This window comes from Drosophila willistoni, assembly GCF_018902025.1.
Source record: "Drosophila willistoni isolate 14030-0811.24 chromosome XR unlocalized genomic scaffold, UCI_dwil_1.1 Seg143, whole genome shotgun sequence".
Taxonomy (NCBI): Eukaryota; Metazoa; Arthropoda; class Insecta; order Diptera; family Drosophilidae; genus Drosophila; species Drosophila willistoni.
Genome location: NW_025814056.1, coordinates 573,716 through 593,460, shown reverse-complemented (window position 1 = coordinate 593,460; position 19,745 = coordinate 573,716). Strand labels below are relative to the sequence as shown.

The following is a 19,745-nucleotide window of genomic DNA, read 5'->3' as shown; positions in this document are numbered from 1 at the left end:
AAGAGCAACTTAATTTCAAAAAGTCTTTCCGTTTTTAAACGATAATTTTTTATAAAAGGTCAAAAAAACAAAACCAATCAGGAATACTAACATTATATCTAAGAAATATTTAGAGAAAGTAATGCGATTTTTGGTCATTTTAGAAAATAAGAAAAACTTGTTTTGTGTTAAGATTTCAGAACAAGTTAGATTTGTTACAAATGTGAATTTATTGGTATCAAAATATACATCTATGTATAAAATATTTCATTCATACATTTAGTAATGTAGAAATCATTACATCTGGCACTTAACATTTTCTTAGAATGCATCAAAGTGAATCATCGACTTGGTATCCCTTTAAGGCCGGAACCAAAATTTCTTGGAATGATGCAATATAAAGGTGTCACGAGACACAATAATCTGTCAGCAACTCAATTTGTGACTTAATAAATCTTTTCTAAGTAGTTAAAACGTAATATTTATGATTTCTTGATAACTCTTGCTTTTTAGGAAGTTTGTTCGGGAATTTCCTAAAGAAGATTTTGGTATTATGTCATAAAAATATATTGATGATTGATTGTAAGGAGTGAATAGAAATGAATAGAATGGAAATCTTGTTGGCCCTAACAAATGGGGCCTAAATAAAGAATACTCGGTTACTTTATACATTCTTTTATACATAGTCATTTGATTAAAAATTAACTTGAAATCAAGTTAACGCGATTATGAAAAACAATTGAAAAGGAAGGGAGTTTTTTTTTTTTGGCAATCTTAATCTTGCTGATGGTTAGTTAAATACTTAGTTAGTTCAACGACATAGTACTTGGAATTGTAGACTTGGTCTAGCTGTTATTCGAAATTAAAATCAGATCACAGTTAGACATTTAATTCTTTTGAATTATTTATAATGCACTTGAAGTGATTAGATTTTGTGTATGTTTAATATTATATTATATATGTACAAATATACATATATAGACATTTAGAATTTACACAAGCCAGAGGGATTTGGGAACACCTGGCCGATTAGTTAGTCGAATTGACGCTTTTTCTTACGTACATTGGACAAAAATTGTTTAGTTTGACCATCTCGTCCATATAAATTATATAAAATACAATTAGCTAAAAATAGGGCCAAAATTAAATTCTGATATAAGCGAAAATCAAAGAAAGACGGCAATGTGTGTGGGGTCTAAACGGAAAGGCTTTGGGTGTTTGCCATAAACATAAACAGTGGTAAATCATTGGAGAAATCGGTCAGTGATATCAGCAACGCGTCTAAAGTTGATAACTTCCCAGTTAACTATATAAGAGGGCCGTAGCAAGCAACTGAAGAGCATTGTCAATGCTTTAGTTCAGTTTAGAATGCGTTCGCTAGTGTTTGGTCTACTTTTCATAGTCCTTTGTGTGGGTCTAACTCATGCTGAGACGACAGAGGAGGATCTCCTTGTGAGTCCTAGATATTGCCTGAAGGAGATAACAAAATCCGATGAACGTATACGCTCCCATGGCTATCCGGCTGAGACGCATGAAGTGACAACCGAAGATGGCTATGTGTTGACCCTGTTCCGTATACCCTATTCCCCCAAGCTGAAGAACCAGAATGCAGAACGTCAGCCAGTGTTCTTGCAGCACGGTCTGTTCAGTAATTCCGATTGTTTCCTCTGCTCGGGTCCGGATAACTCTTTGGCATATTTGCTCGCCGATGCCGGTTACGATGTCTGGCTAGGCAATGCCCGCGGCAATATCTACTCGAGAGCCAATACCTTGATATCGCTGAATAGCTACAAGTTCTGGCACTTTGATTGGCATGAGATTGGCACTATTGATTTGCCCGCCATGATTGATTATATCCTCGATTTGACTGGCTACAAGCAATTGCACTATGCTGGACACTCGCAGGGTACCACTGTCTATTTGGTAATGCTGACGGAGAGACCTGAATATAATGCCAAGATCAAATCGGGTCATTTGTTGGCTCCTTGCGCCTTTTTCGAGCATGGCAAGTCGTTCATCTTCAATTTGTTGGGTCCTCTGGTAGGTACACCCGGTGGTGTTTGGAATCAATTGCTTGTCGATTCGGAATTGATCCCTCACAACGATCTAGTTAATCGTGTTGTGGATAATTCCTGTAATGCTGCCTCATCTATATGTAAAAATGGTTTCATGCTCTTTGCCAATGGCGGCTATGAGAATGCAAATGTGGTAAGTTATCCCACAGATTTAAACCAAACAGGAAATCCCACATAAATGTATATATCAATTTACTTTCAGTCATCCATGCAAGTGTTGATCGAAACTCATCCGGCTGGTTCGTCTAGCAATCAGGGTATACATTTCCTTCAGCTATGGGCATCGCATGAATTCCGTCAATATGATTGGGGCACCAAGAAGAATAATGAACTTTATGGCCAGGATTTGCCACCAGACTACGATCTTAGCAAAATCACAGCCCCAACTCATTCGTATTCCAGCAACAATGATGCCCTCTGCGGACCCAAGGATGTCGATACATTGGTGTCCAAATTCACCCATTTGGTAGAAGATCATCGTGTGCCCCTTCAGAGTTTTAACCACTTGGATTTCATCATTGCCAGGAACATGAAGGAGCTGGTCAATGATTTGATTGTCGAAAGAGTGCAGTCCTATGATTAAATTTAATGATAACGAAATAAACGGAGAACTGCATTAAAACCTGTTTAACCTTATCTCCGCGAACCCCTTAGACACAAGAATTCCATGACATGCACTCTCAAGTGCTTTAGTCTGCATTTAAATTTATGGCAGAGATTTTTCTATGATTAGATAGAAAAGTAGTCTATACGGGACCTAAAGACGTTCATTCGTTGCGTTCACATTTTTCAAATTAGATTACAATTGACTAATCAAAACTGGGTCTGGAATTCCCATAACTTATTTTGCAATTATAAGTCCCCATGCAAAATTTATGAAACAGAAATGAGGATATCAGATTTTAATAAAAATTATATATACCTATTCATATAATTGCAGAAAGAACAAATTTTTTTAAACGGCAAATATATTTAGAGGCTTATAATGTTAGGAATCTAAGTACGTCAAAAATATAGACAGAAACATATACATATATAGAATAGCATTAATTTGTATAGTCAAAGATAATTTTCTTAACTTTTAAAAAATACAAAAATTCATTTATTCATTTATGAGATTCTAGAAAGTCCTACAGAAAGCTGTGATAAAAGAGCTTCTTTGCTTAACTGAAACATCAATCAAGCAACGATATCCCGCCAGCACTTTTATCATCATCATCAGCTGAGAAATCAAAAATCTTTTGAACACCTTGAAAAGTGTTAACTTTAAAGGTTTCAATATTTCAATACATTACTAGAGTCGGATAACAACAAAGCGGGGCTACTTGACTTTTAATCATAATTGTTTGCAAATCATAAAAAATTCGTGGAGTACATTGCTTATATTTAGTTAATATAACATAATATTAAGTGGTTATTTTTAGCAAAAATCGCATTAAACAAACTATTTTCTTTTTAAATATAACTTTGACATTTTCCTGTTTTTTTTTTGTAAGTTTTACATAGATAGTTAAAGTTTAAAAATTGAATTTTTTAAATATTTTAAGCTATTAAATATAAAAGTTATTGTGTCATTAGAAACCACTTTGAATTTTAAGACTAGACTTCTTCTATGATTACTTTATAATATTCCAAACTATATTTTAATTCTCATGAAATCAAACGTTGGATAATGTATCACAAGTTTTGAAAGGAAACTTTTATAGAGAAACTTGTACATAAAACGAAATTGAAACTCAATTAACTGTGATAGCCTCTAGAACTAGAAAGACTTAGTGATTGTGAGAAAGTTTTCGTTTTAACTGTTGCATCTTAACTAACTTGCAAGTATTATCAATTTCTTACGCACATTTTAAATGGCTCATAAATTTCATTATGGTCAGGTGTGTGTTTTTGTGTGTGGCACAGGAAGTGTATGTTGTTGTTATTTGGCTTGTGCAATAACTGAACAATAAAGAAAACAACAACAACAAAAAGAGAAGAAGAGATATATCCAAAGACAGAGTCTGAGTTTCAGTGCCACTGCATAAGCTGCGCAACTCAAACAGAAAAAAGAAACTCTTCTGTTTTTTTTTCGTTTTTTTTTTGTTTTTTTGCGCCAAGAAGCGTAACATGGGCCTTTTCAACGACGAAAAATTTTGTAATCATTTAACAACGAAAAAAATAGAAAATAACAGCCAGCTGCAAAATCTATGCTATGCTATAGAGTGAAACGTTGAGTATTTGGTTACTTTGTTTTGTCTTCTCCTCCTAAACGGAGAGCTCTCTACGCATGCGCACACCGAAGCCAGCTAAAGCAAATGCTGGAGCACTTCCAACTGGGAGCTGGGAGCTGAGAGCTGAGGCGGGAGTGTTTAAAGTTGGAGTTTACATCAAACGAACCTTGAAATTATTGTCGTTTTCATCATCATCATCATCTGCTTCTTCTTCTTTGTGTGATCGTTGGATCTCCATGTAATTTGTTTGCAAGTCGTTTTTGGGAGAGCAGAGCTGAGCTCTTCTTTTGTAGCAGGCGCAACTAAGTGTGCCTTCCAAACACCCACTCGCCCACCCACCCATCTGTTTCTCCTCCACCTACAAAGATCTGGGAGAGATCTCTATATGTGTGTGTGTGTGTGTGACTATGTGTGCGACAGTTTCACCCATGAGACACTAAGCTCTGATTTCTATTCAGTTTAATTAAATAACTGTTTAGTTCTAACATTAAAAGTTAGTAAAATAGATTAAAACGGGAGTTTTCATTCCATAGAAGAATATTAGATCTAGTAATAATTACAAAACTTTTTCATTAAACTACTACTAGCTGCTAGGGTCTTCGACTTAAGTGTTTGGTTGTTTTTATTACCAAAGTGGGGAATCTCTAAGGCTCTCTAATTGTAGGCTTCGAGGATGTGCTTTATAGTAAAATTTTACAACATATTCAGATTTAAATTGAAGAAAAGTATTCAATCCATTAATTTCTTACTCAATCTCAAACAGTGTAGTATCCAAAAAATAATAAAATATCCGCTAACTGAATAATTGGGTAATCCAAAATTATGTATTTTACAATTTTGCAATTGATTTTACAATTTTTTTTTTGCACAACAATATGCAATATTCTCTGTATTATTAAAAAAAAACACTTCACTTTTACTTCAGTTTAATTAAAAAAATTTAATGTAATTTTGGTTTGAAAATTTTTCGAAACAAACAAAATAGAAAAAAAATTAAATTTGTTTTTTCGTTTTTACACAATTTTCGGAATTTTTCTTTGATGTGCTTTCGAACCGTCTCGTTTGGTATGCAGGCGAAAACTGATATTACTCAAGATTTCTACCATAACTATAAGCTTCCTGCCCTGTGCAATATTGGAGCTTGGAAGTTGGAGTCGGAATCGCCACACTTGGCTGAATTTCACTCCAAAAACTGTTTCGTTTTACCTGTGTGTGGGATAGGGGTGTGGATGCCATGTTGTGTGTGAGTGGAATGTAAGCAAGTGATCCGAACTGTGACCGCAGAAGCCACCAGCAGCAGCAACAACAGCACCGGAGACAATTGGATTGGGTCTGGTCAGGTTATTGTCTACGACGAGGTTAGACTTATAATGAAATTGCAAGTGAAATTACTAGAAGAATTATATGAGGAAATTGCTTGTGGCAAGTTAAGGCCAAAGCCAAAATGATCTTCAAAGTGTCCATGGAATCTCTTTGCAAAATGTGTCAGTTATTCCATTAGGAACCAGAAAAATGTGATCCCCAGACGGCAAGCTTTTTGTGGTATACTACAAATTAAAGAACTCCATCGAATTCGAAAGAGCAAATTAATCTAGTTCATTCTTTTTGCATAAGCTGTTTCATTCACTCTTTCGAGCACAAAAGCACTTTTATTATTTGCAAAACACAAACAACGATTGATGAAATATTGCGGGAGAAGTCTTTATATATCGGATTATGAAAGCGGAAGTGGAAGTAACCCGTGTGGAGGATATAATTAAATTAGCCAGGTTTCCGTTTATGACACCACAAACTATATCTGTATATTCTTGATCAGCGTGAAAAGTCGAGTCAATATACCCATGTTCATCTATCCTTCACGACTTTAATTGGAAAGCTACTCGAATGAAACAAGCAAGTTTGACAATTCCACGGATCGAACCACTATAACATTTGTTAAAGAAACCATCGATTACAAAATTTCTCATAATCAACAGAAATATACGTTTATATGACAGTGAGAAATCTTTCATAATATGAAAAATTCTTATAAAATACAGAGATATTTGGAAAACGAAGCTTATTCGAAAAATTGTTTTGATTAACGATTCTAAATTGGCCCACACTATAATATATATAATATATAATATAATATCATTATTTAGGTATGCAGGTATTAATACAAACAAACAAACATGGTTAAGTTTAACTTGGGTTCTTAATGCTCATCAAAAATATACATACATACATAAGTATGTATGTACATATGAATATATGTATATATTTGGACTAGGTGAATTAATATTTGTCCCTGGGAGACGGAACATCAGCTTCTTTTAAACACATGATCCATGTTCAAGTTGCTCTCACTTAACTTTAATTTAACTTAACAAACCAAAACAGAAAATCAATTAAAAACGAAAAGTCTTTCTTTTCGCTTTCATGTCAAAAATTTCTGTCGTTTCCTACTTAGTTGGGCTTTTGTCTTTGTTTTTTTTTTTTGTAAATCAAATTAAAGGCCTCATAAAGCGCTTAAATCGTAACCATAATTTTGTTGGTATTACATAAGTAAAACGTCGCCAACGGAGACGCTTGGCTGATCAGGTCTGGTTTTTTTGGTGCCAAATGCAGCCAGACACATTAGTTTCCCTAAAATATATACATACCTACAAATCTATATACATATCTGTATAATATGAACGTACTTGTATACGGGCGAGTGAAAATTCTTCTTAGCAAAAAAGACAAAAACAAATAAGCACAAATATTATTTGAAAATTCTATAAATAATATTTACTTCAAGTGCGAAAATGAAAAAAAAATATTTATTATAATCCATTTTCAAGGCCATTTTGGCCGCATTGCTGGTGGTCGAGTGGATTGCTTAATGGAGCACCCTGTATTCCAATTCCACTGATAATAAGATGCATTTTCATATGAATCGCTATATACATGTGTGTATTTTGTTCATTATCAGATCAAGTTACACGTGCATTTAATGAAGTCTGATTCGTATTAGTTATTGGGCTCAGCAGCGCCGACTCGTTCTTAATTAAATCTGTTCGTCCAAAGTTACTAATCCCTCAAAACTTTGACCATGAAATTCAATTTCATTTCGTTTGGCAAGGTTAATTTGATGTTGGGTGAAAAGACATACATATATGTATGTACATACATGCATTAGAATATTGTCATTTAAATGGGAATTTAAACAGATAGGATGATCCAAACGTGCAGACTTAACTAGACAATACAGGGTGCTCGTTTCGGATACAAAATCGATGTATTTGAAAGGGACTTCGATTTGAAATCTTCAAATATATATGTATATAATATATAACATCCAATTTTTTTTCTTTTTTTTATCTAAGAATATCTTCAAGTTTCATCGAATTCAGTATCTTTAAAATTATTTGTGAAAGGTAAAACTTAGCCCCTTTAAGTATGCAACATTTGTTTTAAACAAATTTCTAATCTTTTGTATACCTTGTCATTGAAAAATCTATAGACAATGTTTGTTTTGAGGATTCATCCACAGAAATGCTGAAAATTTCTTAAAATGTCTTAAAGAACGAATTTTTCGACTGCCTCTTGCATACTTTAAGGCACAAAGTTTCTCCCATTTCCGCCCATGCTTATGCCGGGTATTGGAACACTAAAAAGTTGATTTAATTACCATATTATAGTTCTCACCAAAATAGGTTAAATTGACGAAAATTTAATTTCAAAAATTCTGAAAATTGTTAAAAACTCTCAACTTAGCAAATCTGTAAATTTGACAAATTTAAAACGATTTTTGAAAGCGAAACCTTATGTTAATGGTTTTAAACTCACTTTAAAACTGGAATGTTAATCAAGCTAATGATCAAGTAAGCTTTTTAAGCCAAAGAACAGCAAAGTACATCGAATAGCGCTAACTTTGTGAATCTGTAATTGTAAATTGTAATATATATATATACATATAATTACATTATACATCATAATTTTTATAAGAAATCAATTTAAATTTTTTTTTCACACAATGCTGAAAGTCCCTTTTAAATATGTCAAATATAACTTTTTGAAATAGGCAGTACAGTCTAAAAAAAAAGGCAGTTTAACATTAACATAAACCTTAAGTTTATGTCTAAAAATTCCAGAAAAAAACAATACATTTCCGAGTCGTTTTCTAACTTTTACATTGAAAGATGATTTTCTAATTTGCATTATGACCCCGAATATAGATTGTTATAGTTACCGCTGTTTAGTTAAGATCAAGATCTAAAGAAAATGTTTTTAGGTAGGTACATTATAAATCAAGGAATGTTCTGAAATATTTTTAAAATAATAATTTAATAATACAGAATCTCTAATTCGCCCGATTTATTTAATATTTCAGTTAAAGAAAATTAAAATTAAACATGTAAGATGTATGTGTTTTTGAGAGTAATTAAAAGAGATTGAGTTGCCTAGTCGATGCCCCAGATTTACACTATAAGTACATACATACATATATGTATGTATGTATAAAAAGCATTACCCAAAAAAAGGGGGCTTGTCCTGACTTTACCTGTTGCAAAAAAGACCCTGTAATGCCAAAAATAAGGCAAATGTTGAACTGATGCGAACCCCTTCCCCTTTCTGTGCCCCTTTTGCCTCGCCACGCAATTCCATTCATAGACAAACACCGAAAAGGAAACCCATTTGTGTGTCTGAATGTGCGTTTATTTTGTTGTTGGTATTGTCAATTGCCAGGCCTCCTCCACGACTAACTAACTAGTGTTTTGCCATGGCGACAGACCCCTACAATTCCCGATCCCTGGGCCCTCCCCATTCTCCTCCGCCTCGTCCCATCTCTCTGGCTCCTTCACCTCTGTCTGATTTTGCTTCATAATAAAAATTGACTTGCTGCCAAGTCAAAAAGCAACGAATGCCTCACGCGATACGTACTTATTTAGATGACGACGACTACGACTATGATGATGATGATGATTATGATGGGTGATGGTGATGATGATGATGATGATGATGACGATGAAGGAAAATAAAACATATAGCGGAAATTTAGTTAGTGCGTTGGAATTTGCAAATTTCGAAATCAGTTGAAAATTGTCACTCGCTCGCGACGCTTTAGCTCATAGATATTCCTAGGAAAATGTTTCGAAAATGTTTGACCAGTTTGGCTCTAGTGAAGCCATCACAAACCCAACCATATGCTGCCGCTGCTGTACCTTCTGTGTTCAATCAATTATTGTTACAGCGAAAAGTTCACCAATTTCCTGTAGCAAATAGGCCACCAAAGATTCTCATAACAGGTCGGTGAACTGGTGGATGGCCAGCCACGTGTTGTCGTTTCTAGCAAAGATTCTTTTTCTTGTGTTTTTTGAAGGTGGCCTGGGACAATTGGGCATCGAGTGTGCCAAATTGTTACGCTCTCAGTATGGCAATTCGAATGTCATTCTGTCGGATATCATTAAGCCAAGTCAAGCAGTTCTCGAGAATGGACCATATATATTTGCTGATATTTTGGATTTTAAGGGTCTACAGAAAATTGTTGTAGATCATCGCATTGATTGGTTAATACATTTCTCAGCACTACTCAGTGCGGTGGGTGAGCAAAATGTTCCACTTGCAGTCAGGTGAGTCCTTACTTAACAGCGTGAGAGGGAGGGAAGAATATACATATTTTACCATTTTCCTCCCATCGCAGAGTCAACATTGAGGGCGTTCATAATGTGATTGAGCTGGCTAAACAATATAAATTACGCATTTTTGTACCTAGTACTATTGGTGCCTTTGGTCCGGATAGTCCACGTAATCCTACACCCAATATAACGGTAATCCACACAAAATGTTTGTTCAATAAATTGTTGTTGGAGTTCATTAGTGTCTCTTCTCTATTTTTCTTGTAGATTCAACGTCCTCGAACTATTTATGGCGTTTCCAAGGTACACGCTGAACTAATTGGTGAATATTATTATCATAAATTTGGTCTAGATTTTCGATGTTTGCGTTTTCCTGGTGTTATATCCAGTGATCCACCAGGTGGAGGCACTACAGGTAAATACATGCATACAGAACTTTCCCTAAGCTACGTTTCAAGCTTTATTTAATCCAATTTCCGCTCAATTGTTTGCCACTTTAACCTAAACCAATGGGCATGACAATGACAACTCAACTGAAGTGACTGAAGTGAATGACTTAGTTTTAGTATACATACTAGTGTACTTAGTAGCATACATACGTATGAAATATGTGGCACAAGGCAATTTACCCCTCAAAAAAAAAAAAGCAAAAAAGAAAGGAAATTTCCCTTACTAACTAAATGAACCTCTTTAACTTGTTAATAGATGAAGGAACGAACAGACAGACATGACAGTCAGGCCCCCAAATAATTGATCGACAAATTTACTTATCATTTATCTTCTTGGCAATTTCCTTAGATTATGCTGTGGCTGTTTTTCATGAGGCTTTGCGTCATGGTAAATACACCTGCTATCTGCGTCCCGATACACGTTTGCCCATGATGTACATTGAGGATTGTCTGAGGTGAGTAGATTACTTACCTAGGTATACGGGTTTATGCTTTTCTGATTTGTGTGATTCATTTGCAGAGCTCTATTGGAATTTATGCGTGCCCCCAATGAGCAGTTAAAGCGTCGAGTCTATAATGTTACCGCCATGTCCTTTACCCCCGAGGAGCTATTCGATAAGCTTAGCAAACATGTACCAAATCTTCATGTGACCTATAAACCTGATAGTAGGCAACTAATTGCGGATGATTGGCCACAGGTATTCGATGATTCGGATGCACGACGTGATTGGAATTGGCAGCATAAATATGATTTGGGCAATCTAGTTGATTTTATGGTCAAGGATGTGCGTGATAATTATATCAATGTCGAGAATGAGGAGCAACAGACCCTGAAGATATAAACCCTTTGCGAGCAGATCGAATCCATGCTGCACATAGTATTCTTAACTCAAAATCGAATTAGAAAATGTTGCATTTAAATTGCATTTATCCCCCCTTTGTCAAGTAATGTACAATTTATGTTTTATTTTTGAAAATATATGCATGCATATACCACAAAAGACAAACAAGTAATTTTATTTTTCATTATGTTTAGGTTGAGAAATCATCGGTTACTTTTTATATACTTACTTGCGAGTTAGTCAACAGACCAACAACACAATCCCTTCCTCCACCAATGATCATAAAGGGATCTTAGCCGTCAGTCCGTCTGAATCATAGCCTAAACTTTGGAGACTATAGGAACTAAAGCCACCACATTTGATAGATGGCATATCAAGATGATTTCCACGTCTCATTCCTCTGTGATATTTGGTATTAATTAGCATTGGGCCAAACGATTCATTTTGACTCACTTGTTCAGTTGGCTCACTTACTCTTCGGTTCAGTCTGTACTCAATTTATTATATTCTAATGTCACTTATCAGTTTTATACTCTTGTGATAAAGGATGTATTATCAGCAGTCGAAAGTTTGCAACGATAAAGAAAGTCCTACTATAGATAGAGCTTAGCTTGCATCTATAATGAACAATATTAACAAGAAATCCTTTAATCAGATATAGTATTTAGCTTGCTTTAATTAAAAATAAATAAAATTAATTCCAAAAGCACAGGAAAAAATAAAAGAAACTTCTCATAAATCTTTAATAGAACTGCCTAGTTCATGATCCTTTCTAGATTCAGTGTAAGAAGAACAATACAATCATCAGAAGACAACTGAGTCAAGTGAAGTAAGTCAGTGAACAAGTGAATAATTGAGTCACTGAATGAAGAAGTGAGTCAGTTAAAAAGGAACAAGTTTAGTTTACATTTTCACTCACTCACAAAAGTCGTTTAATTTTGTTTACTAACTCTGAGCTTTCATAAAAATTTTAAATTCAAAAAGGACATTAGGATACTATAATATGCACTAGTGGCACAAGTGTTTTGAATAAAATATTCTGATTTTAAGACGTTGTCGTGCTGAAGTGAACCTAAGAGTTGCGAAAACTTTGACATGTCTTTTCGAAAGTTTTTAATTTATTTAAACTATGCAATGCATTGTTGAATAAAACGATCTAATTTTAAAATAAAATTAAAATATGAAAGTCGAATAAAAATGTAGATGTTATGCCTATTTATCCAAATGAACCTCCAAATAGATTATTAAAAATGTTTTGCGAATTTCTTGTTTAGAGTTTAGTTCTTTTTATATCTATAACTTGTCTCAATCCAAATATCTGGAGTTTTATTTTTTTCTACTCATTGTTAATGGATTTCAAAATGCTTATGACCAAAAGATTTTATTATCTTTTACATTTTCACAAATATAATGAAAGGGAAAATCAGCAAAATATTTTCCCAGCAAGTGGCAATTATGATACATATTTCTTTTGTATTTAATTTTTGGAACGTTATTTATCTTTAATTAGCAGAATAAAGTCATAAACTCAAAACTACTTATGCAGACTAGTTTGTAAGTATATGGGCATTTCCGCGGAAGTGTAGACCAAGAGCAAAAAATTAAACCATCTTGAAACTATTTGTTTTTTTTAATTCTTATCAGAAAATATTTAAATTTTAATATTTGTTGTATTTTGAGAATATATTAGTTTACCGTAATGAGCAAATCGAATGCAAAGGTATAAAATCATTTTTATTTTATTTGAGTACTTTAAATAACTTTTTTCTTTATTATCTATCTTTTGTAGGCAAGCTGTTACAAGGAAAAGGTTTGACAAAAAATATTTCTCACATTACAACCAATTAAAAAAAAAGTCGGGATTAAATGCAACCCGCATAATTTATAAATTATCGAATTTTCTTTGCCCACGCCCACCGAAAAAGAGGATTAGTTCACATTGTGCCAAAAATCAAGAGACTCAGAACTCAAGAGAAGTTAAAAGGTTGGGAGCAAATATAGTTTTCAACTATAAATTGAAAAAAAAACAAAATAGAAAAAATTTAGTTTTTTGAATTTTCAAAAATTTTTAAATTCTTTTTAAAGTGCTAATTTCTACCATTCTAAGTACTAAGTCCGGTATATTTGGTAGGGTGAACAGCATCATCAAAAATGCTTTTAGATTTAAGTGTAATGAAAAAACTTGAATATATTTGATAGAAAAAAATGTAGACATGTCCGTTCGAAAAAATTGAATATATTTTTCTAAAGCAAAATATGAAACAAAAGTATTTTCAAAATACCATTCAAGAATGATCCTTAAATTTTTTTTTTTACGTTAAAATTATCTCTAGTTTCGCTGAAATCCTTCCTTATGCAAATGGCTCCCAAAAAAACTTTCGTTTTTGTCCGTGCGAACTGCGTCACATTTTACAAAATTTAAAAAAAAAAATACACTACAGCTTACATTCTCTTGAGTGTTAAATAAAGTTCAACACCAGAGGCATGTAAAAAAGTAAACAATTATTTTAAAAGGCGTCGTGTTCTAACTTTTTTTCCATTTGAATGTGTACGAACGTCTGTAGCTACACCGCGGAAATGCCCATATGTAGGTACATAACAAAAAAGACAATAAAACTAAGCTCAAAACTAAAGGATATCAATTTTAAGGCAATGTTGGCCCAAAACACATTCTAAACTAATAATCAAGATACCTTAACTTGGTTAAATGATATACTGTTTCAAAAAATACAAAACCAAAATTGAAGTATTTACCAAATAATTTATAAACTGTAGCCTAATATTATTTTCAAACATTCAAACCTAATCCATTTGATGCAAACGATTTCAAGTCGAAAATACATGCTAACTTAACTTACGCGAAGCTAAAACAGCTATTTAGCAAATAGAACTTCCTAAAAGCATCTATATCGACTAGAACTAGAACAATTTTATAGCTATACAACTTACTAGAAAGACAAATGAATCCAACACAATAGACGATTAATATTCTACAAACGTTTTTCTTAACGATTCTACAAAAAAAAAAGTTTATTTTTCAAAGCTATTTATTACATTTCATTAAACTAAAACTAAGCACCGATTTTTTTATTTTGTTTTCTCTTTTAATTGATATGATTGCTTACACATTAATACTTAGGTTAGGATTTAGTTACAATGCAAGGATTACGTTTATTACGAAAACAATATATATGTATATATATGTAGGTGCTTACTATATATATATAGACAACCCAAAAAAAATTGTTAGTTTTGGTTTGTAGTTAGTAATCTAGATATCAAACTCTTCATGCTCCCCGCTTAGCATATCGAAGTGATGCAAACAACCGCCATGCGTGGCTATATATAAATCCGCCTCATCAGAATCAATATTTTGGCTATTCTTTAGGGGCTTTGGATCGGTTGAATGTTCGTCTGTGGGGTCTGTGTCTGTAAACGAGCAGATAGAGTAGAGAGAGTTTGTCTATCAGTTTTCAGTTTATTGATTTCTTTATTTTAGTTCTTTCATTTTTTTTTTTGATTTTGTATTTCAATTCAATTCATTTTTTTTTACTATTGTTTCGAGATCGTTCACAAAGTGTTTGAAACTGACAGAACTTTTCATATATGTATATTTGTATATACGTTTTCACTTTTTTCCCATCTATTTTACATTAACTTAATTTCAAAAAAAATTAAAAACAAAAATACAATTTTAATTATCAAATGCATTTAGAAAATCTCGAGCTATAAAAGCGAAATTAAACAAAATGCAATTTCTGAATTGTTATTCATTTTACTCTAGTTTCGAAATTCTTTTGAGGTTTGTTCTTTTAGTTTTATAAACAAATTATTCATTCTTAATCCCGGGAAAGCTTTAAAGGATATTTTTTTATAAAGGCAATTGGTTTATTGCAAAACCAAAATAATATTTTCAATTGGCACATCTTGCTGACGTGGGATTATAGTTTACGTTGCAATAAACAGACTTTCTATAATCCGGAAAAAGAAAATGTTGCGCAAAAACGACTATTTAACCCTTAACAGAGCATGAAAAGTATTCCCTGCTCGAGTTAAATTGTATATGGACGTCTATATTGAAGAGAATTCTATATATGTGAATAAGTAGGAGAGAACGAAGATCTTAAAATATGGAGGGTGGTTTGATATAGTGGAACGAAAGAAATATCTTGCACTTAAGAAAAATCTTAGGCTAAATTTATAAGCTTATTGTTTTTTTGTTTTAGTTACATACATCATTTTTTAAGAGTTTTTGTCCCACACTTTGTGAAGGATTATCGAAGCCAATTTGAAACTTAAGTTTATATTGAAATATTGCCATTTTTTTAGCTTGTTAGTTTAGTTTTTTTGATTGCAATCGATTGGTAACTTATTCAGAATATATGTTTGTTTGTTGTTTTTTTTTTTTGTTTTTAAGTAGTTTCATTTGTTAAGTACAATGGTATATAAGGTAAAGAATTTCATTTGATTAAACATTTATCGTTCTTGTTTTGGTTTCTTATTTATCGTTTTTGTTTTGTTTTTGTACAATGAGGCGGCTTTTTTGTTTTGTATATTGAATGTGTTATTCTGTTTACTTTCTTTGTTTTAATGATTGTGTTTTTGTTTAAGCTATTTTAACAATTTGAATGTATAATAAAGAAAGGGACAGAGAGACGCATCGTTTGGTGAATTGTTGCTGAATGTGCGTATGTGTGTGTGTTTATGGATGTTTTTGAGTGCATTTGTTATATACATTTTTAATATATATATATATATATATCTTTATATATATATTTGTTGTTTTTTGTATAAATGAACTCTAAATCATGTGCGACATCATGCAACGACTCACATCACGGTTAGCGCGATGCAAATGACCTTGATAATGCTGATGTATACTCCGTGGTGGCTGGAGCTGATGCTGCTGAAGCTGCTGATGCTGCTGCTGCTGCTGCTGCTGTTGATCCATATCATAGTCCATTAGACAAGCCTGCGTTCCGATTATTTGTGTGGCAGGTAGTGAAAAGAAATCTGTATAAAAACAACGGAATAAGAAGAATGAGAAGAGAAACAACCATTAGAAAGGAGAGCGTGAAAACTCGATTTGTAATCATAGCAATCATTAATCGTTGAGAACGCGTCGTTTTGCCCCTCGGCCACCCCCTTCTAACCGAGCGGACACTGATGACCCAATTGCCGTTTGTGTATTAATAGACACCAAAAACAAATGCAGGCAATCAAAAGCATTGACAACCAAGGGAAATGTTGTTGCAATTTGTCTTCCCTTATCAGAAACAAAATGTTAAAAATTTTTCCTAAATGATAAGAGGAGTTTCTATTGAAAAGCTTATACATTTAGACAAACACTTTGCAATGAATAAATAAAAATGACTAGTTTAGTTGGCTAGAAGCGATTTACGTATGTATATATACACATAGCTTCTTATACTTTAACTGATCCCAACATAATATTAAATATCTATAAGGGCATACAAACTTCGGTGATATTTGTTGTAAAATTTTAATACCTCGTACCTTGAATTTGATAAGAAATGCTGTCAGGGGGACCCCTACTACTAAAAGCGATAAGAAAATATACATACTTAGTTCAAATAGGAAGTTTAGAGGGAACTCGAGGATTGCGAGAATATAATAGTCTAACGAACTGTCACAAAACGATCTGATAACAATTGATAAATTTTTCAAAACTTTCACAACTCATCTTAAAGATTGTTTGATATTTGTGGTTTTTATTTCTTCTACACTTGATACTTTTCTTATGAATTATATTTAAATAAATATATGGCATCGAAAACTTTACATGTGTTTGTAGTCACTTTAGTCACTACAATCGTTTTGTTTGTTTGGGGAGAAATGAGTGAATGGAAATAGATTATGGCGCATCGCCGAAAGGAAGAGAGAGTATCCCTGTTGCTTATCGCCTGTCTCAGCACTGATAAGCCGCTTATGCTACAGGTCAACTAAAATGTAAAAATCCTAAGCAACGACTTAAATATACCTATTACACACTCGAAAAAATTTAATGTAGTCATAACAGTGTATAACAGAAATGTAAAGCTAATATTATAAACTTTTTATTACCTCTCTCTCTCTCTGCGCAAATTTTACATCTAAATCTCGCCAATTAGCATCAACCTAATATACTCGCTTACTTTGCACATTTGTGGAGTATAGAAAAAGTAAAGAGAAATAAATCGCCCCACAAACGAATTTTGTAATGAAAAATTTACGAAATTTTCCACGCAACAAACGCGGCGCGTTCGCTCAATTAAAGTCAAGGCCGCGCAGAGAGACCTAAAAACTAAAATTACACATTTAATTGTTTTTCTTTAAGTTTTCCTTTTCGTTTTAGTTTTTTTTTTTTCAATTTGAATTTCGTTTTTTTTTGTGTTTTACTAGGCATATTTACCGTTGCAATATTGAGCTGCCAGATCGGCATCAGTATCATAGCGGCAACGCTTGATGGCAGAGATATAGTTATCCATGTCCATGGAGGCGGCGGTGGTATCGGCGTCAGCATCGCTGCCGCCGCAACGTTTTTTACATCGATTAACTGTTGTAACTGGAGGAGTTACAGCTTCTGCCATACATTGCTCCATTGCATTGTTGTTGCTGGTAATATTATCGTTGTTGTTATTGTTGTTGTTGTTATTATTATTGGCATCATTGACAAACGCATAGCCATAGTAGCCATTGGAGGCAGACGCCACAGCACGTGGATTGAACGGATCCGTCATTCTGGTGGTTGGCACCATTTCGAAATTGGCGCCCGAATCGCCATGTGCCCAGCACTCGAAATTGGTCAAGACCATCCTGATGTTTGGATATTTCTGTGGTTTGAACTTTTAGGGGTAGTGGAAATTTACCAAAAAAAAAAAAAGTATAACAAATAATAGACGTTTGACTGACTGACCAATCAACCTGACGACTCTGACTGTACGCGTATGTTCGCTCGTATTTTATGTAGATATAGTATATAGACTTTTCTCAAAAAATTACTGCACTGCAGTAAAACAAGAACGAGTAGCAAACCAAACAAAAAAAAGGGGGGAAATGTAATGAAAGCTAAATCGAAGTAAAATACGCAATAAAATGTTGAAATAAATTTAATTAACAACACACACGGCACAGCAGCAAACGCAAATGGAGCCAAGCGCAGCGACGACGATGACGGCTGATGTTAAAAATAAACCAATAAGCAAGTTTTTGTCTTTAACATTTCGCGGCATCCGCTTTGCTACGCGTCTTCGTCACGTTTACTTTGCATTCTCTTTTGTATTTCATCTACCGATAATAAAACCCAGTGTTGGATAAATGAGGCTCATCACCTTTAAACTGGTTCACTTTGCAGTTCCAGTTCCAATTCTTTCATGTAACAATTTTATTAAACAAAACAAAAGTTAGTATAATTAAGACTAATTATATAATTTTAAAAATTCAAATCACCTGTTGTTGTTTTGGCTTGCGCAAATCCACAATACAGTCAATTATATACTGCTCTTACACTCCACTAGGTAGCTCACTCCTACTCGGAACATTTGCTTGAACTCTCAATCACTAACTCGCTTGATATCTTACTAGAACGCTCAATTTTTTTCCCCATTGGAAACCACATTGAAAGAAAAAACAAACATAAAAAAAATAAAATGGTTGGGCTTTTAATTGCAAATGATCTAGACTTATTCGGATAGTTCAATAGTTTCAGTATTGGTTCAGAGGGCTAGATTTAGAACTAGTTCAGTTCTATCGTTTTTGACTAATCGAATAAGCAAAGTCATCATGTGATTGGCAATGGGAAACGTATTCGATACTGACGAAAAGGCATGTAAAAGCAAAATAGAAAAGAAAATAAATAAGTTTATTAAAAATATTGAATTAACTATAGCAAAATGACGAATAAGAACAAAAAAGGCAATGGAGGCAGTGGAGTCAATGGCAATGGCGGCAGCTCAAAGTTGGCCAAACAGCGCTCTCAAGTAAGCGAATGAATCGAGGTCTCACTGCACAACCGGCTATTTATGACTTTTCACATTTACAGGACTCCCAGGACTACAGTTCTTTCAAAACGGTTTTATTTTATTGTCTACTAATTGTATTCCTCCCCGTGATAACCTTTTTTCTGATGAAAGGTTTCGTTTTGGATCGTTTCTTTAGCATGTCAGAAATGAAAGTAAACATTGCATCTGCAGTGGGTGCTGTGGTCTCCCTCCATTTGGCCCTGGGGCTTTACATATATCGAGCGTATTTTGGAGCACCTGGCTCAGGATCGAAGAAGTTGGACTAGCTTTCTAATTTATCTAAAAGTACTGTTAACCATTTCCACTTAAATAATTACTGCTGTACATAGAACTGGACTGAGCATGTGAGACGGGGAGACATAGTGCCAGATGGAAAGAGAGAGAAAGATTTGTTGTACGAGGGGACGGTGTAGCTCCCTCTAACTGTAAATGTAATCGTTTTCCTCCCATTACATAATTCTCGATAACAGACAAGAAAATTCACACTTTTCTCTTTTCATATTATTGTTGTATGTATAATTTGTATTAAAAAGAAAAAAACACGTAAAATAGAATCATCA

General features: G+C 33.6%; 4 protein-coding genes across 6 annotated transcripts; 3 read left to right on the top strand and 1 right to left on the bottom strand.

The window, feature by feature from the left end:
* The first annotated feature begins 1,332 nt into the window (after window positions 1-1,332).
* On the top strand, window positions 1,333-2,676 carry LOC6646367 (lipase 3). The gene is made up of 2 exons (XM_002068988.4): window positions 1,333-2,187; window positions 2,257-2,676. Exons 1-2 carry the CDS (start codon window positions 1,348-1,350, stop codon window positions 2,635-2,637), a joined length of 1,221 nt encoding a protein of 406 aa, XP_002069024.1. The 5' UTR covers window positions 1,333-1,347; the 3' UTR covers window positions 2,638-2,676.
* A 6,673-nt stretch (window positions 2,677-9,349) lies between these two features.
* Window positions 9,350-11,307, top strand: LOC6646366 (L-threonine 3-dehydrogenase, mitochondrial). The gene is made up of 6 exons (XM_002068987.4): window positions 9,350-9,543; window positions 9,618-9,867; window positions 9,939-10,065; window positions 10,141-10,288; window positions 10,672-10,777; window positions 10,843-11,307. The coding sequence occupies exons 1-6, from the start codon at window positions 9,384-9,386 to the stop codon at window positions 11,162-11,164; spliced, it is 1,113 nt and encodes a 370-aa protein (XP_002069023.1). The 5' UTR covers window positions 9,350-9,383; the 3' UTR covers window positions 11,165-11,307.
* Window positions 11,308-14,146: 2,839 nt separating this feature from the next.
* Window positions 14,147-18,511, bottom strand: LOC6646365 (rho GTPase-activating protein gacU). Of its 2 annotated transcripts, none has more exons than XM_015177609.3 (3): window positions 17,577-18,511; window positions 16,025-16,177; window positions 14,147-14,593 (listed from the first exon to the last, which is right to left on the bottom strand). In XM_015177609.3, the coding sequence occupies exons 1-3, from the start codon at window positions 17,977-17,979 to the stop codon at window positions 14,436-14,438; spliced, it is 714 nt and encodes a 237-aa protein (XP_015033095.1). In that variant the 5' UTR covers window positions 17,980-18,511; the 3' UTR covers window positions 14,147-14,435. The 2 variants fall into 2 exon arrangements, with proteins under 2 accessions (XP_015033095.1, XP_002069022.2); XM_002068986.4 differs by having other exon boundaries at window positions 14,494-14,593; window positions 15,999-16,177.
* A 410-nt stretch (window positions 18,512-18,921) lies between these two features.
* On the top strand, window positions 18,922-19,739 carry LOC6646328 (vacuolar ATPase assembly integral membrane protein VMA21 homolog). 2 transcript variants are annotated; one of them, XM_047011979.1, is made up of 3 exons: window positions 18,922-18,988; window positions 19,053-19,143; window positions 19,206-19,739. In XM_047011979.1, exons 2-3 carry the CDS (start codon window positions 19,057-19,059, stop codon window positions 19,449-19,451), a joined length of 333 nt encoding a protein of 110 aa, XP_046867935.1. In that variant the 5' UTR covers window positions 18,922-18,988; window positions 19,053-19,056; the 3' UTR covers window positions 19,452-19,739. The 2 variants fall into 2 exon arrangements, with proteins under 2 accessions (XP_046867935.1, XP_002069021.1); XM_002068985.4 differs by lacking the exon at window positions 18,922-18,988 and having other exon boundaries at window positions 19,019-19,143.
* Window positions 19,740-19,745: the final 6 nt, after the last annotated feature.